Source organism: Girardinichthys multiradiatus, chromosome Y (genome assembly GCF_021462225.1).
Source record: "Girardinichthys multiradiatus isolate DD_20200921_A chromosome Y, DD_fGirMul_XY1, whole genome shotgun sequence".
Lineage (NCBI taxonomy): Eukaryota > Metazoa > Chordata > Actinopteri > Cyprinodontiformes > Goodeidae > Girardinichthys > Girardinichthys multiradiatus.
Genome location: NC_061818.1, coordinates 19,292,540 through 19,312,670, shown reverse-complemented (window position 1 = coordinate 19,312,670; position 20,131 = coordinate 19,292,540). Strand labels below are relative to the sequence as shown.

At 38.5% G+C, this 20,131-nt stretch overlaps 1 protein-coding gene across 1 annotated transcript; it reads right to left on the bottom strand.

Annotated features, from left to right (window-relative positions):
* Positions 1 to 14,249: 14,249 nt before the first annotated feature.
* LOC124864544 (WAP, Kazal, immunoglobulin, Kunitz and NTR domain-containing protein 2-like) lies at positions 14,250 to 19,811 on the bottom strand. Its single transcript, XM_047359361.1, has 3 exons — positions 19,236 to 19,811; positions 17,867 to 18,183; positions 14,250 to 16,428 (listed from the first exon to the last, which is right to left on the bottom strand). Exons 1-3 carry the CDS (start codon positions 19,446 to 19,448, stop codon positions 15,231 to 15,233), a joined length of 1,728 nt encoding a protein of 575 aa, XP_047215317.1. The 5' UTR covers positions 19,449 to 19,811; the 3' UTR covers positions 14,250 to 15,230.
* Between the last annotated feature and the right edge of the window lie 320 nt (positions 19,812 to 20,131).

Below are 20,131 nucleotides of genomic sequence, written 5' to 3'. Positions count from 1 at the left end.
TTGGAAAAGTGGTAAAAAGTTAAAAGTATCTACTATAGTTTCTACTTTGGTTCCTACAAAGCCATAATCATTTTCTTCAAAATGATGATTATCAGTATTACCTTTACTAATCATCACTATCTATCCTGATTGGTTTAATGAGGGAAAACCTTCTCGGCCGGTGATGTGACTTCAATCATGGCAAGTGTCTCCTCTTTCATCCCTTAAAACCATACTGAAACCCTGGCCCCTTTTCTGGAAGCACAGTGCGTGCAGAACCATGACAAAACATGGCTCCTTTACAAACACACAGACCCATTCACAACACAGCTCACAAACCTACTAACTCGCATGTCGGCCAGCTTTGTGTTCCTCCAAACTTTCAGAGGACAAAGGCCATTAGCATTATGAAAAGCTAGGCTGGGGCCTCAGTGAGCTTGTGAATGAATGGGTGAGTATTTATATTTCAGTGCATCAACAAAATATGTGCCCATATGTGCCGACGGGAATAGGCCTGTGTTTGTAAGCACCATATGAAATTTGTGTGGATGTCCTTCTCTTCCCTAAATCCCAGGCAAATCATCTGTGTTTTCCCTCAGAAGTACATTTGTTTGTGTTATGTGAGTCTGCGCAATAAAAGGAAGGAGTGAGGTCACAGACTTTTGCCACAAAGGCTCCCAGCCTAAGGTCTACTGGAGTACAAGTGGTCTTTGTCAAGGCCATGTGTGGAGTGTTCTGTGCTGCATTACAATTAATCCGAGAGAGAGCAGAGGGGAGGAACAGCAAAAAGGCTTCAGCAGCTTCTTTTGATTAGCAGCAAAGAGTTTTAACCTTGTGCCCCAGCTGCCTTTACATGCAGTCAGCAGGACGCCTGAAACATTACCTGTACCTTTTGTCTCGTTTTGAAACTCTTTTTCTTTCATAATACTTCATATTTTTGTGCCACACTTGTTTTACTGTTAGAGGAATACTGTTGACTCATACTTGTAGTTATAGAGTAAATGTTACAGAAGTTGGCATTGGGACCTGCTGTGGGATGTCACCAAGATGGCGGTCTCAAGATAATCTAAAATTATTATTATCATTTTATTTTATTTTCATAATTATTACACAAAATTAACTGCAACTGTGCTTTACAAGGTAGCTCTTGAATTAAAACAAACATTGTTTATGCATTACTTTTCATATCACTCAAGAAGTTAGTTTAGACAGGTTGAAAATAAATCATTCGTGCTTATAGTTTTCCACCTAAAAATTCCTAGGTAAATTTGCGTTTTGTATTTGAACTAGTTCACATTCCTTTTTCATTTTTATGAATTTAGGTCTTCCAGAATAGATGTTAACTGATTCGGTTATTTGTTAATTAGCACATCACTGGGTTGTCACATAGCATTTTGAAGGTTGGTCTTACCCAGCTAATTAACACCACTGTCACCCTGTTTCTTATGTTGCTGCGTATGATTCCATATCTAAAATTGGGCTGCATGTGGAGAAATTAAATGCATTTTGGGACGTCAAGTCCTGTCATGTACATGAAGTATCAGCATCACTTATGAGGCACATCCATCATGTACTGTGTGTATTGGGTTAAAATGTGAGCGATTTACTGTGTTACTTTATGCTGTGGAGTCATTTTTTTCTTTTCTCAAACTAATGGATTACTGTTTTTTATTGTGGCATTTTAAAAGCACTATAAGATTTTTGCTCCACTATAAGATTCTGGTTTCATTACAGCACGTCAGCTGATTAAACCTCCACTCACTTAGAAAGAAAATACCCTCTATGTTGTTATTTTGACAATCAGGTCCTGTCTGTAATACTAAAAACATGAATCTTTTTTGTATTAAGAAGCTAAAGTGTGTTCAAATTTCCTATCAGGTTACAGCAGGTGTTCAGTCCTGAAGAAAACACAATTTAATGTCACCACAAGGAGCTACAGTCAGAGTACACCTAAACCAAACATAGTCAGTGTCACAACGTTCTCTCATTGTTAGATACCATATATCTCATGCGCTCTACTCTCAGGAAGGCTGTGACGAACTTCAACTACCTTTCAGCTGCTGGAGGCTTCAGCTGTTTGGCCTCAAGTTGTCTGTTATGGTGAATAAAACCAATGCTCTTTTCCAGAAAACACACCGACATCTTAGATCATGTTGGCATTCCTACCCTAGGGGGGAGAGGTTGTCGAGAGAATATGACGCCACAAATATTATGGGTACTTGGCTGGATGATATCCTTTCTTTCAGAGTAAGCATTTAGTAAAAACACTGAAGGTTAGACTGGCTGTTGATAATCAAATTAGGCTCGTCTTAATATATCTGTCCAAAAGTTGTTCAGGCAATAAATCGAATGCTCATTTCTAAAGTGAACATAGCCATATGCACGCTGCTTCATTGACACTTCAGTTTTGATCCTAGAACGAATGACTGTTTCCTTATAATCTGGTTAGCTCTTGTTAAGCCTTTGGAGGTATTTCATGTACAAAGCCATACTAGGTAAATTCCCCTCTTATATGATTAAATGTTTAACACCTTCAAATGTTTGTTATGATATATGGTCCAAATGTTGGCTTTGACTTTGGAGTACCCAGGTTTCATTCTGAATTATGTTGTCTTATTTTTCTCCTCAGTCATGGATACTCATTAGAGCGTACTAAAGTTTGCCACTTTTAACTTTTATGAAGATGGTTGTTGTGCTTGTATTATATTGATAATGATTTATTTAGTTTGTTTTTTGATTGTGAGGCTTATGCCAAATGTCTATTCTTGTTGATCACCCATGCAAATGCATGTTTTTCCCTTTTGCATGTATATCCTGAAACATGTTCTCTCTTTTATGTAACAAGTACCAAATGAATGCATTGCAATGCAATGAGAAGAGCTTTACAACCCTCTCATTTTATATTTAGGAGCAGGTTGACAGACATAATGACTCATCAGGCCAATAATAGTTACTGCATCTGTCACTATGTAACTTATACACAGAAACAAAACTTCGCATTACGATCAAGGGAAGAATTATTGTAACACATAAGGTGGACAGCACTAAAAAGTTAGTTAGTTGATAACTTTAAAAATACTCTGCTCTGGTATTTTTCCTCACTCTCTCTTTCCCAAGCAACATGACCAAATGAACCTTCAACGTTACTGTGTTTTACATGACCATGTATTAGTGTGTGAAACTGTACTACTTATGTATTTGAGGCACATCTGTTTATTCACTTGCTTTTTCTGCCTTACCTCACTTTGGAGAGCAAAGTACAAGCTGGTACAGAAAACCAAAAATTTCAGGATAAAGGCTTGGGGTCAGGGTTTAGAGAATTAATGCTAGTCAATGTAATGTTGTACAATGAAAGACAGTAATAAAGAACACACAGCATCTCTTACTCTGAAATACAAAATACTTTTACGTAAACACTAATGGCAAACACAACCAGGAACTAATCAACATCTGTAAGACTAAATTCAGTCCTGTTTTATCTCACTTTTTTCCTTTTTCACTGGAACCTTCTTCCCTTGAAATGCTCACCCAGGTAAATGAACGGCATCAATTTTGCCCGTCAAAGTCAACTGCAGCTGGAGGTGAAAACTAATGGCTGCTCTGGAAGATGACATAGGCTCTGAGCAGACATTATATCAGATATTAAATCCAAATTACACCATGTGAGAGAATGGTTCATGGACCACAAAGGACAAAATTAAATTGTCTTGCAACTGCGCACATCAGGGTTTTAAACAATCTGTATCAAACTGTGACTTTCTAAAGTGCTTTGTGATGTTTTATTTAATTATTTTTTAAATTTAATTATTATTTCATTACCTTGTAAAGAAGTTGCGTTTTTTTGGCTTTTTTGGCATTTAATTGTGCCTTTATTTTGAGATAAAAAATTAATTTGTTTTTCTAAAAATGACTATATAGACAATGTACGTAATTTTCTTATGATGGCTAGGAATTATTCTAAAATAACAAGGAAACAAATGGGGGTACTTTCTTATAAAAGAAAAGAAGGAAAGTCATGCTGACAACTGATTCAAGCATAAGCAACATCCATCTGTAGACAACACATTATTGTTACATGATATTAATACTGCATGATGAAACACAAGAACCACTCACATACCACATCGGTGTCTCGAGAAAACTTGCTTTATTTTCTCTAAATTATGATAAGAATAGTTTCGTCATTTTAAGATAATAAAATAGTCAACATGTTATGTTGAGAAAATCACACAAAAATATAAAAATAAAACATTGCAGCTAAGGCCATTCTCAGCTGCCTTATTTATTGATTAGCAAACTCAGATCAGAAAATCCTTGCAGGTTACACAGCCCGAAGTTCTTTAGGTAAACGTTTTCTTCTCATGTTTTCTTTAAAAAAAAGCATAGATTAACCTAGAAAGGTAGCATTTTCCTGAAAATTCCTAATGTGATTTATAACTTTAGTGCTGGTAGCATAGCAGCTTACTCCATGGAATCAGTTTTATATATTGACACAGAAATTCAGCTTTTACCATCATCTGTTTAGTTCATCTTTTTAAAAAATGTTTTAAATCTCGGTTTTAGACTAAAATTTGCCTTTTTGAGCTTTTTCAAGGCAATTGCTAATTGAAAGAAAAAAAAAGATGTATGAATAAACAAAAAGTACGGCATATTTGCATGGAACATGTATTAAAGCTATAGTTTGCTATTGATTTGAAGATTTTGAATATTTTTATTAAAATAAAAATACCTTTTATATCTGACAAAAATTACATTTTATCACTTCATCATGGGTAAAACTGAAGAAGTGGTAAATCTTCATCAGTTTTACCACTCAATCAATGCTGTCTTCAGAAAGTGAGTTAATTAAGAGCAATTCTTTTATGTATACCTTTAGTATGTGACAGATTTGTTGTTTATTTTACAAAGATTTGTTAAAAATAGCATAGGCAGATTTGTTGGTATTTGTTGTGCCCTAAAGACAATAACAATGCTTGCTTTCTAGTCATGTTTCAAACTAAGATTGGTAGATTTTTAACTGTTTTCATTCCTAATTAGTATTGCAGGGGCCTGTAAACTTTTGATCAGCAATTCAGCCTATTTAAAGGAAGAAAACATGCTGCAATGTTTTGTATCAATGCGTGCTCCATACTGAACATGGACCAATGAAAGTAAAAATGAAAGCTGCCTCAGGATGAAACAACATTCTCCATCTGCATCTCCCTATGACCACAGTTGCCAGTAATATTAAAAGATCATGAGACTTTAGCCAGCCTCCCAGGATGTAAACACAGATGGACATCTGACCCCAGGTTGATCAGACAGACAAAGAGCTATCTAAAACCTTTGAAGTTGAACTCCAAGGTCATGGTAAGTCACTCTCCGATTGTGAAATCCATGGCATTTTTAATCATTATGGGCTCCGTGGAAGACGACCTAAGAGACCTATGCTGACAGAAAAACACAAACAAGCCAGATTGTAATTCACCTAAACGCATTTGGACAAGCTCCAAGGTTTCTGGGAGGAAATCCTTTGGACTGGTGAGACAAAGCTACCACATTAGCTTTATGTTTAAAGAGGGAAAAATAAAGCTTTGAAAGAAAATAACGCCATAGATGGTTTCATTATCAAATCACTTCAGTCTTCTATGGCCACACCTTCTTTGGGGGGACAGTTGATTCTCCAGTTTGAATAGGAGTCAATGCAACATCTGGGCTGTTTGGTGGACAAAAAAACCCCAAAATAATCAAACAGGTGTGTTTTGTCAGCTGTAGTTGCATGGATTACAAGGCAAACAACAATTACATGATGTAGCTGCTAGGTAATAATTTGCAAAGTTACAGTAAAAACTTTAATCAAACGTTTAATGAAACGTTTTCCCCTCAAACTCATAAACAACTGCTTTTTCCTTATTTTATGTTTTTATTGCACCAAACAGCCCAGGAGTTGCATGGACTCCCATTCAAATTATGGGGTCTACTTTCCACAAAAAGGGGGTGCGGCCAGAAGTTTCAATCTGTCGTTTCTAATGCGAAACATGAGCATTTTATGGTGTGGTGGTAACAGAGTGGTAACATTTTTACCACTCAAGAGTGGAGTAGAATAGTTCAAAAATTGTTTTTTTCTTAAGTGGCCCTCCACGAACCCAGATTTTTATCTTGTTGAACATCTATCAAAATGTCTGAAAACTCCAGTGTAGAGACCTCACACTTTAAAGAGAGGGCTAAACTACCTATTCGTAAATGCACATGTCTTTGTGATGTGAAGAGAATGGTTGTTGGTAATGATTGCTACAGGTACTAGGTACTACCACAAAATAATAAATTAAATGTATAATATTTTCCCCAAGCTATTTTTATTTGTTTAGATATGAAATACTAATGTAACACAATAATACAAGACAAAGGCTGACGTGTGAAATATGGAAAAAACAACAGAGATGCCGAGTTATTTCAGACATAGTTGAGTTTTTTTTTTTGTTCATTAGTACCAACAAATTTACTTCAACCCAGAGTTTAATTAAAACTGGACAGACCAGCTTCAGCTGTCTCTGCAACCTGTTCTGTTTGTCTCACCTTGTCTTGTTCCCTTTTCACTGAGCTATGTCTTTTTCCTGATTTGTCCGGGACACGGCAAAGCTCAGGGGTCAAGTGTCATGTGATACCTACACAGACTTGCTGCCTAAGCTGCTCAGTGTTGAGCACGAGGTTGTGGGATCTGACAAACCCATTAATACAGTTCACTCACACACAAACACAGAGGCCTTGATTAGATGTGAGCTGCACGTGAGGATTTTGCCTGTAGTCGGATTAAAGACATTTGAGGCCTTGCATACGTACGAGAAAGCACACGTGTATCCGTGGACATCTGTGGAAAATGTAATTTATCTCTCTGTTTACCTGTTGATTATTAATCGCTGGCTAAAAATATAAAACTACTTCAACCGTGCAGCACAGTTTACCTCACCACACAGCAGCTTTAATGTTCTGCTCTCTTTCTCTGGGAAATGTTTTTCAGCTGGTATTTTAATACAGCAGAGGGAAACAAGTTGACAGTGTCCCTGCCATTCAAACAGTAGGGGTGGGAGCAGTTCCATAACAAACAATGAAAGCATTGATTATTATTCCCACTCTCTCATGGCACTGAGGCACAAACCCTGGGGGGAAAGAAACCTGACTGCAATCCAAAAATAGTTCAGTGGCAACTTCTATCTTGCCTCTGACAAGCCCAAGCCCTTTCCTTCCATTTCAAGTGGTGAACACTTACGTAAGATCTCTGGAAATAAGGTCAGACTCAGAGTGGTTAAAATATTCATTACAGATAACGGTGCACAACTGTGTCACATCAAAACTAAAGACATGAGCTGATTATATACTGATAACCAACTGGAGTGAAAATGTTTTTGTGTGTTCATGATGCAGTGTTTGGTAGCTTATGACTTGCTGAGGAAAATATTTGACATCTGCATTTTCCAAGTCCCCGTGGCACCGTATGTTGAATATAAGTATGAGCTGAATATGAGTATAAGTGACCAACTAATTATGTGAGGGGACCACATTAGTTACATGATGCTGAGAAGGGTATTATCAGGCACAGGTGCAAGATAGCAGTAGAAGCATGCATTAATAAAAATACAACATGTGCCCTTGTGTGGGAATTTTTTTTTTTTTTTTTTATGAACCAGGGACCAGGCAATGAAGATGTGCACACATGTTTCTTGTGTGGCTGCAGAAACCAAAGCAAGCATTGTGATTTTGCACTTGCAGAATTTGAACACTTCTACTTAGCATCTCTCATCCTGCATGAAGTCACGTAGTATAGCTATGGGCCCTTATTGACAAAGAGCTAGATAGATGGCTGACAGGTCACATGTTTGAATTGTTATGTGGAAAGATTCCAAGAATTTAGACAAACCTGCACCAGCATCAAGTTGGTGTTGTTGTTTTTCACTTGCACTGACCAAAAACCGAAATCTGCATGTTTGCCCTCAAATGAAGGTTGTTTTTCCATGTTTGCATTGTTAACAAGCACTTACAATTGAGCGAGTTCCCTTTATAAAAGCCTGACTATGTGATGTCAGCAGGGAGAACATGTTTGTTACCTAAAGTGTTCAACTGAAAAATCCAGTTTATAGAAAAGCTAGATCTAGAACGAGTGTGTTTTATTATTTTTCTGATTAAAATTGCTTGGCATTGCTTAAAACAACCTTGGAACAGCATTTCAAAGACAACACACAAAAAACTTTCCAAACTACATGTCTGACTTGAGCTTATTAAAAGACAGCAGCCTAGCACTCCCCCCAGTGCCTGCAGAGCCTTACGACCCTCAAAGAGATGTTCATCCACAGACTTTAAAGCAGAAAGAGAAATATTTGCAGAATTCCTTCTTATTTACTATGAGACATTTTTTATTGTCTTGACAAATAAAACTGTAGATTACAGGCCTGTGCAAAAATAAATTCATTTTCTATATAGATTTGTTTTTGATTATTTTATATTATTTTCATTTATTGGGAAATAGCACAGGGAAATGAAAAGAAACTGATATCCAGTTTTCAAAATATTTTACAGCAATAGTAAATAATTGATGTGCATTTGGGAAGCCGTTCTGCTCAGATGAGAACAAATCTGGACTTTTTGGCCAACATGTAGAACATTTTGTATGGCAGAAGGCTAACACAGAACATCACCCTGAACATACTGTCATCATGGTGAAACACGGTGGTGGCAGCATCATTCTGTTTGGAAGCTTACTTTCAGCAGGGACAGGGGCAATGGGCGGAGCTTATGGGAAGAGGAATTTAGCTAAATATAGGGCAAGCCTGGAGGAAAATCTGTTAAAGGCTGCAAAAGACTTGAGACCCGCCCTCCGACAGCTGTCCTGCTAGTTTTAATTTCTACCAGAGTTACAATGTTTAGATTTAAGCATGTCTGACATAAATTCAACAAAGAAACTGTGGCAAGACATAATAGCTGATGTTTATGTATGGCCTCCAGGAATTTTGACTGAGTTGTAGCTCAGGTCAAACTTTTGTGTCCAAAGCCAATAGAGACTAACTCCAAAATAACTGCTGAAATGACAACAACAGGTAATTCCACATAATGTTGAGCCTAGGGGGCTCAATACAAATTCACAGACACCTTTCAGATTTTATTCTTGCCTACTTTTGCCCCATATTCTCAATTAAATTTGGGCAATCTGGGCTTTGACTACTTCATTCTAACAGGACCTAAACTACTCCATTGTAGCTTTGACTATGTTTAGGGACTTTGGACTGCTGAAAGGTGAACCTCTGCCCAAGTCATGATTGTTTTGTATCCTCTAGCACATTTCAAGGATTGCCCTGCATTTAGCTCTGTCCATTTTCCCATTTATTCTGACCAACTTCCCTGCCAGTCCTTAAGAAAAGCATCCCCACAGCATTATGCTGCCACCAACGTTTCACAGTGGTGGTGGTGTGTTTGTTTTTACAACACATATTGTTTGAAATGTTGAACAACAATAATCTGAACAGGGCATAGCCTTTTGGATGTTTTCTGTGTTTAATGCATTGCTTGTGAGAAGATTTTAAGAGTATGAATACTTTTGCAAGGCACTGAAGGTAATCATTTACTAATGACATAACTGCAATCATTATTAATAGATACTAGATGCCACTTTATCCTTATTTGTGTGAATTAATCTAACACGTAATGTGCAAAGGTCATCTTTCACCCTTTTTGGTCCTTGGTCTGATTATATCATCCCGTTCATTTCAAGTAGCAAGATGAAGTTTAACCTAAAGCTCCAGGTGTCCTTCCTTGTCACCTGGAGGTTTTCTTTCTTTTCACATGTAATCAGTCACACAAGACTGACACTCCTTGTTTCCATTCCCTGATAGCAGCTGAGTTCTGCTGCCATCCAGTTGGGTCACACCGGAACAACAGCTCTCTTCCCTTTAAAAAGAAACAATGTGGAAAAACTCAAGCAACTCTTTGTGATTCTGGCTTGAGATTAGAACATTTTGTCCCATGTATCCATTTATCTCAGCCCCCTTTTTCTTTCATTTTAAGCCACTCCCACCAGAGTCTCCCTCTCTCTCTTGTTATTACTCACACTGGAGAAAATCGCTGATATTTGTTGTGTTTTTGCACATCTTACATGTGAATATATGCTGCTGCAATGTGCTGTATGAAACCCAAGGAATGTTATGTGTTTGTGTGTGCATCAGCAAGTGACGTGTATAAGAACTAGACTGGTGGTGTGACATCTTATTAAAGAGACAGCCCTCTTGCTACAATAGCACAGCAAATTTACATCTGGAATGCTTCTGAGAATATTCCAAACAAAATCTTTTCAAGTGTTTACAAGCCTCATTTATATATATTATACGCTTTTAGACTTTTTTTTGCTTGTTTTCCGAGGCTGTAATCCATGATAGGCTACTTCCAAATCACTGAAAGAAAAGAACAAAATGGGGAATTTCTGTTTTCTCATCCTCAGCATTTATCTGTTAATCTGAGAAAGGGAAAATATATAAGATAGACATCAGTTTCCAAGTTTTTACATCCATTCAGTGGGTACTGTGCTATTTTTAGTCAAGGCCAAAGGATAAGGGTGAAAAGAATCCCCACAAGAAGCACTTATGATCATATCACATCCCCTAGGTTACTATGACCTCTGTGCTTCAATCTTATCCCAGAAGCATTCATCTTGTGTTTTCTTTTCACAGCTGCAGGCCCAAATAAGCAGAGATAAAAAATATTACAAATGTCTTCTTTAGTCTCATGGTGCCCAACAAGGACTAGCAACATATTGTTATTGCAACACTGCAGAAGGACAATTTTGACCTTGTATATTCAAGATAAACTGCATGACCCTTACTCTGTCTGTTATGGTTACATCCTGATGCATGTTGCTACTTCCCTTGGCCATATTCTCTACCAACCTTTATGAAACATGGCCTTGTTTTTCTTTTTTTTTTTTTTATTTTAACTTTTTTATAGTCCCACTTATGATGAAAATTAAACTATTGTTTGTTAAAAGGGCAAAATCTATGAAGCTCTACATCTTTTTGTAATTGTTTGCATAACCAAGCAACACTACAAGGACTTCTGCATTTGAAAATACATCCAGCTCCCCACTCACCATGTTATTTATAAAATGGATTGTGGCATATTTCCATTTATTTACACACAGTTCTGTATCTGAGTGTAATGTGCTGCTATTCTATATTTTAGCCTGAACATGTATGACTTTCCATATTTGCGTACTTCTCTGTTTCATTCCATCTGGCAAATGTTTAGCCTGAATACGGACCAGCTGTGCTGTACAGAGCTGCTTTGGTATGTGTGTTATTGTGCCTATTATTTTGTGGAGGACTGCTTCCAGTAATATATTTCTTCATCCATTGCACCAAGTACAATCTATCAGACCATCTGGCTGACTGCTGTTAGAATCATTCAAGTGGCATGTGACACAGTATGAGTAGGTGTGGTTTGGAAGTGGTTGACAGGAAGTTAGGAAGTCATAAGAGAATCAGCCTCAAAGCCTGGATAATGTGCACTTATTTCTACTGCAGATGTTTTTTCTTGGATAGTGAAATTTTGTACAAAAAAACAATCAAAACCAACTCTGTAACCAACATAAAAAGAAGAATCTTTATTAGTCTGTGACAAACACGTACTTTCACTGTGAGGTCCTATACTGCCATCTTGTGGACACCATTGCTGATCGCACAGGGAGCCCTTGTTTCCGGGCAGGTTTTGTCCCCCTTAGCATGTACATTTAGATTCATATTGTTTGAGTATACACACACATACACATAAGCATAGAGTTTGCATGTTGGGTTTTTGTCCGGGTACTCCAACTTCCTCCCACAATCCGAATGCATTTTTGCTAATTTTATATGGTCTCTCCAAATTATATTTATTTATATATAATTGCATAAATAAATTCATATGTTTATATTGTTTATGTATATTTTGGGGGCATGCTAATCATGCCTACTTCTGTATAAAAAAAACAGGTTTATTAGTGTTATTTTTAATGGATTGTATTATTATCTATGCATATTTCTTTGTGGCCTTTGCTTGTAATGGGGTTATTGCAAAATCTTGCAGGGTTTATAAAAAAAGAAAAACACAACATATTACATGCATCTGACATAAAATGTTTATAGACTGGAAGAATTATGTTTTTGTTTTTTTTATCTAAATGGAAAGTAAATTTCCTTTCTGGATACTAAGTTCATTGGTTCTTCGTCCCTTATTGTGTTCTGTGTTTGAAAGTGTCTGGTCTATTATTGCAGTCCATATGGCAGGTTGCCAAGTTGGTGGTCTCCAAGTGAACTTGATACTGAAATCCGCAGCCAGGTGTGATTCATAGAACATCAAGCAGGCTCTGTGGAGCTCAGTCTGGAGGGCAGCCAGTTACTTAACACTTGTCAACAGCTCTAATGAAAGTGACCTTTTTCCTCAGTAGCCCCTTTTTCATTGGCAGGGTCAGAGTTCATCTCCCAAGGCTGGTCGTCTGCCGATCCAAGGAGGCAAACGATTGAGGAAGAAAGCTCAAGAACAGGTTTAGCCAAGGGGATACAAGGTCAGAGGGGGAAGGGAGACACCATGCATTGGTTAGCACTTGCTTCATATATGCTTAGCTGGTCCTTGAGACAGATTCATAATGAATTTATGCCAGCGTTGCATCACAATCTCCTCAGACACTAGAATTTAGTCAAGACCTTAACATAAAAGTGTGGAATTGTATAGTGATATCCCATACTACCACCTAATGTTTTACTCCCCTTCCTTTCTCCTCACTGTTTTCTGTTATGTCTGCTAAACACAGATGTGACCAGCAGACTGAATGAAAGAAAAAGAATCAGCCAGCGTCCCTCTCCTCCTCCATTTCCCCTTCACCCGGCCTCTTACACATAAAAGGGGCCGCACAACGCGAATGGACGGCCGGCGGGGTGTGTGCTATGCGAGGGCCCCACACTCAGACACAACACAACACACATAGCCCGGCAGGCCACCACAGCTGGGCTGGAATGTGACCTGCTTCAGACTTTAATGCCAGACAAGAGCCCGAGTGTGTGAGAGTTAAATACAAGTGCAAGGAAGAGGACATGGATGAAAGGATGTTTTAACGAGAGCTCTGTGACAAATTATCCAAGTGCTTGATTTTTTTTCCTTCAGCGGAAGAATGAGATTACAAAAATAAGGAGCAGAGAATAAATTCAGAAATCACCTTTATTTATTAACTAATTTTGGCTATAAAGGATTTTAAAAAATGCTCTGTAAGTAATAAGATTCATATTTCTTTGTACTGCATATATCCCTTTAACAAGGCCCTAAGACAGAGATAAAGAAAAATAAATATGCCGTACACAAGTCCATAAACATATTCAATGTGGTAAATGAAACACAATGATTCCACAAAAAAATGAAACCCAAGAGCTTATTTGATTCTGGCAGATAAACGGAGGCTTTGTGTTGCATTACTGTGATCTCAAAGGGTTAGTTCAGGAATTCTGAAGTGACGTTCTGTTAAACAGTTTTAAAAAGCTAATGTTTTACCTGCATTAAAAACTCTTGTGGCATCATTAGATATAAATCCAGATTAGCTGATTGCAGCGGCTGAGTTTATAATAGCTAGCCCAAGAGAGGCCCAAACCCAAGTGACTTCTACTGTCTCAAAACAACTCCAGTCATAAAGTTATAATAACAATTTATGCTAATATTAATTAATGAACATTTAAATCACTGTCACGTTCTTACAGCACATCCCTCTCATAGCATGTACATATAGTATGAATCCAGAGTAGATGGTCCTAAAGACTGGAGCTAACAAGAGGGACCCAGACCCAAGCAGATTATTCTTGTTTAAACTACAGTCTCAAAATCATCTCTCCGTTCTACCCTCTTATTTTATGAACCTCTAAACCATTGTCACTTTGGCACTGGACAGCTATTTACATAGAAGCTGATGATTATTTTACACAGGAAATGGAGGTAGGAGGCGATGCATCACCAGTGATCTTCCTGTGTGAAACACACACTAAAAACACAACGTTTACATTTTTTTTGGTCAGAGTAACTGTTGGATATGAAAGTAAAACGTATAAATATTAGAACAGTTCAAGTGAGCACAACATGTGGACAGGTCGCCAGTTTATGCACAGCAACACAGAGACACACAACCATACACACACCCATTCATACCTAAGGACAATTTAGAGAGGCCAATTAACCTAACAGTCATGATTTTGGACTGTGGGAAGAAGGCGGAGAAGCCAAAGAGAACCCATGCATACACAGGGAGAACATGCAAACTCCATGTACAAAGACCCTATGACGGGGTTGAACCCAGGACCTTTTGACTGCAAGGCAACAGTGCTACCAACTGTGCCACTGAGCAGCCTGATTTATAAAATAGCTGCTAGTATAAGCTGCTATCTGTAGCCACTGGGACTAGTAGAAGGCCTAAATTAAGATACTAAGAGTTTTCTGCTGTTCAATGCAAATGTCATTATGGTTAACTATTCATTAAATAGTCCTTCCATAAACTCCAATGATTGGATTAATAAACAGAACTGCTTTAAGACAGTAGAAGCACACTTTGGTGTAGACAAGGCATTAGCTGCAGCCTTCAGAGTTTACTTATCTAGATTTAAACTGAATGAAGGCACCAACAGAGCTATCATCTGCAAGTAAGATATTATTTGATAATGACCCTATCAGGTCCTCATTTCAAAAATCCTTAACTATCCCCTTAAGTGGATAGTTTGGCTGTTTTGTGAAGATGTTATGAGCAGTCATTATCTTACAACTCTAAAAGCCCCAATTTTCCATAGAAATTCCAACCTCAAAACATTAATTGCAGGAAATACTATTTTATGAATTCTTAAATCATATTTAGAAAGCTATTTACTGTAGATAATATAATCACTGTTCTTAACCTCTCCGCAGCACCCTAATTGAATGAACCCACACTATCCCTTTAAGCGATAAAGATACCCATCATAAAAAGACACATACTAATTGTATTAACAATATTACTAAACAAATAATATTAGTGTATAAAAGATAAGATTTGTTAAGGTAAAATATTAAATACTTTGCTCAGAGCAATTTTTTATAACAGTTTTTCTAAGATCTTTTGAGAAGAATGGAAAACAAGAAACAAAAAATGTGAAATGCAAGAAAACTGGCTGTCAGTCAGACTGGTGAGGTCACAGGAGCTTTAAGTAATCTGAAAATAAACACAGTGGAGCTGTATTGCTGGTATGATATCATGCTGCAGAGAAATCTTTGAGGAAATCGCAGGTTTTCTTCTGGATAACCTCCCGCAGCTTTCTGATTCTGCGAGTGCTGGAGGAGCCTACAAAGCTGTCGGGCTGCAGGATGGCCATCCCATTGTGCACGTCCCCCATGACGATCAACTGCCCATCGGATATGGTGATGTTAGGACAGGGGCAGTTCCAGTCCATGTTCAGAAGGGTGACTTCCAGCGGTTCCTTGCCAAAGAACCTTAGACCCATCTTCTCATCCTTCAAGATCTCCTCTACAATTACCAACGCATGCCCTGACTCTTGCTCTTCCGTCGGCTCAGTCATGCGGCCGAGGATCACGAAGTCGCTCTTGCAGAAGCTGGAGACCATTTTGCCTCGAGGCTTGCACACTTTGCAGTTGTGGTTTTTTGGAAAGGGACACATCTCTTCACAGGCCTCTTTAGACTCAAAGTTGTTCTCGTTGCCGCCACAGCCTCCATACACAAAGGACTGGCACTTTTTAAGGGTGCTGCTGTATGCCCAGCGGGGCTCATATGCCTTGCAAGGCCCCTGTAGGTTTGGCAGGCTGCAAGGGGCTGCTAGCTCCCCCCCACAGGACACCATGCATACTTCATAGGTATCAAAATGGTTTAGGTTTTTATTACACTGGCTGTAGGTAAAGGTAAAGCAGTTGTTCCTCTTTGGCTCGTAGTACCAGCTTATGCTTTCTTCTCCGCAGTCATCAGTGTCGGGACTCTTGAGACACTCTGCTGCTGGGAATGGGAGGTTAGTATTATTCCCTTCTGCATTTTTACCCCTCAGGTCACTCTTGATCACTGCCAAGGGAAAGTGTGATGACACACTTCCCCCGACATTTCTCGCAGTGCATGTGTAGATTCCGGCATCCTGAAGTTGGGCATTGTATATGACCAGCTGGCCAATATTGGTCACCACAATGTTACCTTGTACATGATTGGGTCTCATTATAATATTGTTCTTGCCCTTCAGTTGTTTCTCCCAGGTGATTTCTGGTTGTGGCTTACCGGACACCTCACACAGGAAGCTGGCCGTCTCACCCACCAGCACAGTCTGTTTAATGGGAGCGTTGTGTATGGCAGGAAGTTGAATATCAGTTGGGATGGTGGTCTGAAGGGCGGTAGTGGGATGTAATGTGGTCTCCACAGGGATTGGACTCGTGTTTGGCCAGAACAGGTGATACCTGTTGGTAGATTAAATGAGATAGTAAATCAGTGCTAAATGGCAAACAATACACAGAATACATTTAAAGTTTCTTGGAGAAGTATCCATGCCCCTTGAACTTTGTGTTTTGTGAAATTACAACAATTAATTGAAGTTTTGTTGGGATTTTGAGTAATAGACCAAAACAAACCAGTGCATAATTAGGTAATGAAATTAAAAGGTTACATGGTTTTCAAATGTTCATAAATTAAAATGACAGAAAACATGTGGCATGCATTTGTAGCCTATACTTTGTAGAAGCCCTTTTAATGCAATTACATATTCAGGTCTTCTGAAGTATATCTCTACCAGCTTTGAACATCCAGAGACTGAAGTTTTTGATCATTCCTCTTCGCAAAATAGTTTTAGCTTTGTCAGGCTGAATGAAGAATGCCCATATACTGCAAATTACAAGTCGTGCCTAACACATGAATACGCTTTGATCTGAACCATTCCACTGTAACACTGGCTGTATGATTAGGGTTGTAGGTTAACCTCCTCCCCAGTCTAATGTCTGTTGCAGGCTTTAGCAAGTTTTTTTTCTTGTAATGCCCTGTATTTAGCTTCATCCACTTCCCAATCAAAACTGAGATGTTTCCTATTACTGTTAAAGAATGCAGCCCCACAGCATGATGCTACCACCACTATGTGTTACCATGAGGATGGTGAGAGAGGGCTCTCTTCTTGCCACTCTTCTAATAGGTCAGTTTTATAGGTTGCATGAGTGATAATTATCCTATAAACAGGCTCTCCTACATGAGCTGTGGATCTCTTCAGCTCCCCCAGTGTTACCATGGTCCTCATGGCTGCTTCTTTGAATATCGGTCTCCTTGGCTGGCCAGTCAGTTAAGGTGGACCTAAAATTTTCTTCAAACAAAGGCCACACACTGATGGTTATGGCAGTGGGCAGGAAGGATCCCCTGTAGAGGTCTGTGTTGCAGTAGACCCCAAGAAACCTCTGACCGAAGCCAGTGTTTATGATGACATGTTTTCCCTGAAACCTCTGAGGCCTTCACAAACCAGCTGTATTTATTACACACAGCTGGACTCTATTAAGAAATTACTTGATTTCTGAAGGCAGTTGGTTGAACTGGATTTTATTTAGGTGTATCATATTAAGGGAGCTGACGACACAAGCCTGCCACACTTTACACATTTCTAGTTTTGATCAAATCTTCTGAAAACTATGAGCTATTATACTCTTTTTGTTGCTCTGTGACCCAACACCACTGCAAAATACACAGAAATTTGTGACTGCAATGTGACAAAATGTGGAGAAGTTAAAGTGGTAAGAAAACTTTAGCAAGGTTATTTTGCAGTGAAAAGGCAAGACAATTGCTTGGATTTTGATGATAGAAGCAAAACAACTTTACCTCATGAACCAGACAAATAGACATTTGAAATACTTAACATGTTACCTGCAGGTGACCTCAGTGATTGAGACACCCTTGGAGCAGGCCTCTGCGTCCATGTAGCACTTGTTATAATAAGTCATGCTGTCAGATGCACACGTGAAGTGGGGCTCCCGCTCACACCGGTCTCTGCACTTACAAACAGGCTGGCCATCCCAGATGTCGCACTCGGAGCCTTGCTGGGTGCACATGAACTTGTCACAGGTGGCGCCCTTTGGCATTCCAATGGGGCCTTTGTTGCCCTTGATGTCTATATAACGTGCCGCCACACAGCTCTTGTTGCCACAAACATTAGGGCAGCACTTCTCAAATGCCTCACAGTCCTGAAGTTAAGAAAAGAAAACATGTGTTTTGGATGCTTATGTGCTGGCACCACTGATAATGATGTGGAAAAGGCATACAAATAAACTGATCTTTAATTGCAGTGGTATAATTTCATTCTACAAAATGTATAAATAAAGTCTTTAATTTAAGGACATAGTTGACTGGGTACGGTACCCACACTCATTGGCGCCCTTAAATTCCAATAATATAATTGTAAACTGTGATAATGGGTTTTTGATCAGTGTCTCAGAACTTTTAATTAGTATAAACATATATTTATAAATATGTGGATGGTTGTATTACTTTCAGTTGTTCTTTTGTGTAGACAGATGTTCAAGTTCAGGGGTTCTGGGATTAGCTAAAGAGAAGAGACTGGAGTCAGGACCCAGAGAGATTGTCCAAGGAGGATTATTTAAAGATCTCTCTCTATACACCAACCTTGTGGAACGTAATAGAAGTACTGTCGTAAAAGCAGGGTGCACAAAGTATTATATACAGCAAGGGAGCAAATAATTGACATATTTGCCAGTGATGTCAATTCATTGGAAGGGTGCTGATAATATTTCGTGATTTACTTGATATATAACAATTGTGATGTTTCTTGAAACATATTTGAAATAGTATTTTACTTTTGATCAGTTGTATGAGGAGTAGTAAGGTTCACTACAACTGGCGTAATCAGACTATTATTTAGTAGTTTTATTTCAACTAAAAGAAGCACCTTCACGGTGCACAATGAAAAGGGACTTATTTTGAAATGATGCACAGTAATTTAGCAGCTTTAAGCACGATAGCCTTGTTAGATAAAGCTTAAAATATTATTTATTTTTACGTTTTTTGATCAGAATATGGGGGAGAAACATGTAATTTGCATTATGCATTTGCTTTACCTTCACATTGCTTTATCCCTGAAAATTTTGATGGAAGCTTGTTTTCTGTTCTAATAATGCCTAGAAACCCTTTCTTATTGTGGCAATCATTTCACTCTGAAATCACTACAACATCCACCTTAAACAATCAGCAGGGTAGAGTTTCTGCAAGGTGCGCTCACCTGGTCGGATTCGCACTCCCGCATGCAGGTGCTCATCGCATCCACCCACAGGTTGGGGTTCAGTTCATTGGGGCACAGACCTGCGTGAGAGTACACCACCTTTGCCACGGACATCATAGGCATCGCTGTCACACGGCAGTTCATATGTAAGAATGCAGTCCAGCAATGTCCAAGAACAAACCAAATCCATCGGGGAAACAGCATCCACCACATCTCGATAGACGGGCGGAGTGGGGAGAACGCAAAAATTTTGAAACTTCAATGGTTTTAGCAAAACTTCAAAGATGATAAACCTGACCGGAATATCTTTAATTTATCTCGAAGCCACTCAGATGTAGCGTATCTTCCCAGATTTGTTCCAGATCTGCAGAGTTTTCAGGTTCAGTTGTTGTTCCACGTTTGCAGAAAGGGTCCAGTTTGGGGCTGACGGCGCTGTGTGAACTCCCGTCTAGTAATGGCTACATGAATTACAGTGGTCTGTCTGCTCGGACAACAAACACCAGCTGAGTTACAGTCATGATCAACTTAATTAAAAAAAAAAAAAAAAACGTCCACCAACAGTTTTTTTGTTTCATAAAGAACTGACCAGACAGCTGCAGCAGCCTTAACCCTTAGCTGGCAAAGTCGGTGGAGACGGGAAGGAGATATTAGGCAGACCGTCTTAAAATGTAAAATTAATGTACCATGAACAAATATATGAATAAAAAAAAAGTCTGGAAAAATGCATATTAAATGGAATTTATTATTAAATTAAATAAATTTTATATTTTTAAACAAAAACCTATGCACAATTTTATAATTAAACAATATACTAATTATTATCTTGTTTTTTTTATTTATTTCATAATTAATGAGTTCCTAAAAGATGCCTTCTAGGCTGTTTATTTCTACGTATC

Coding starts and splice junctions, on each gene's coding strand:
- LOC124864544 (XM_047359361.1), bottom strand. CDS start 19,448: ATGTGGTGGATGCTGTTTCCCCGATGGATTTGGTTTGTTCTTGGACAT. Junction 18,184..19,235: donor GGGAGTGCGAATCCGACCAG/GTGAGCGCACCT, acceptor TCTTAACTTCAG/GACTGTGAGGCATTTGAGAA. Junction 16,429..17,866: donor ATCACTGAGGTCACCTGCAG/GTAACATGTTAA, acceptor ATCTACCAACAG/GTATCACCTGTTCTGGCCAA.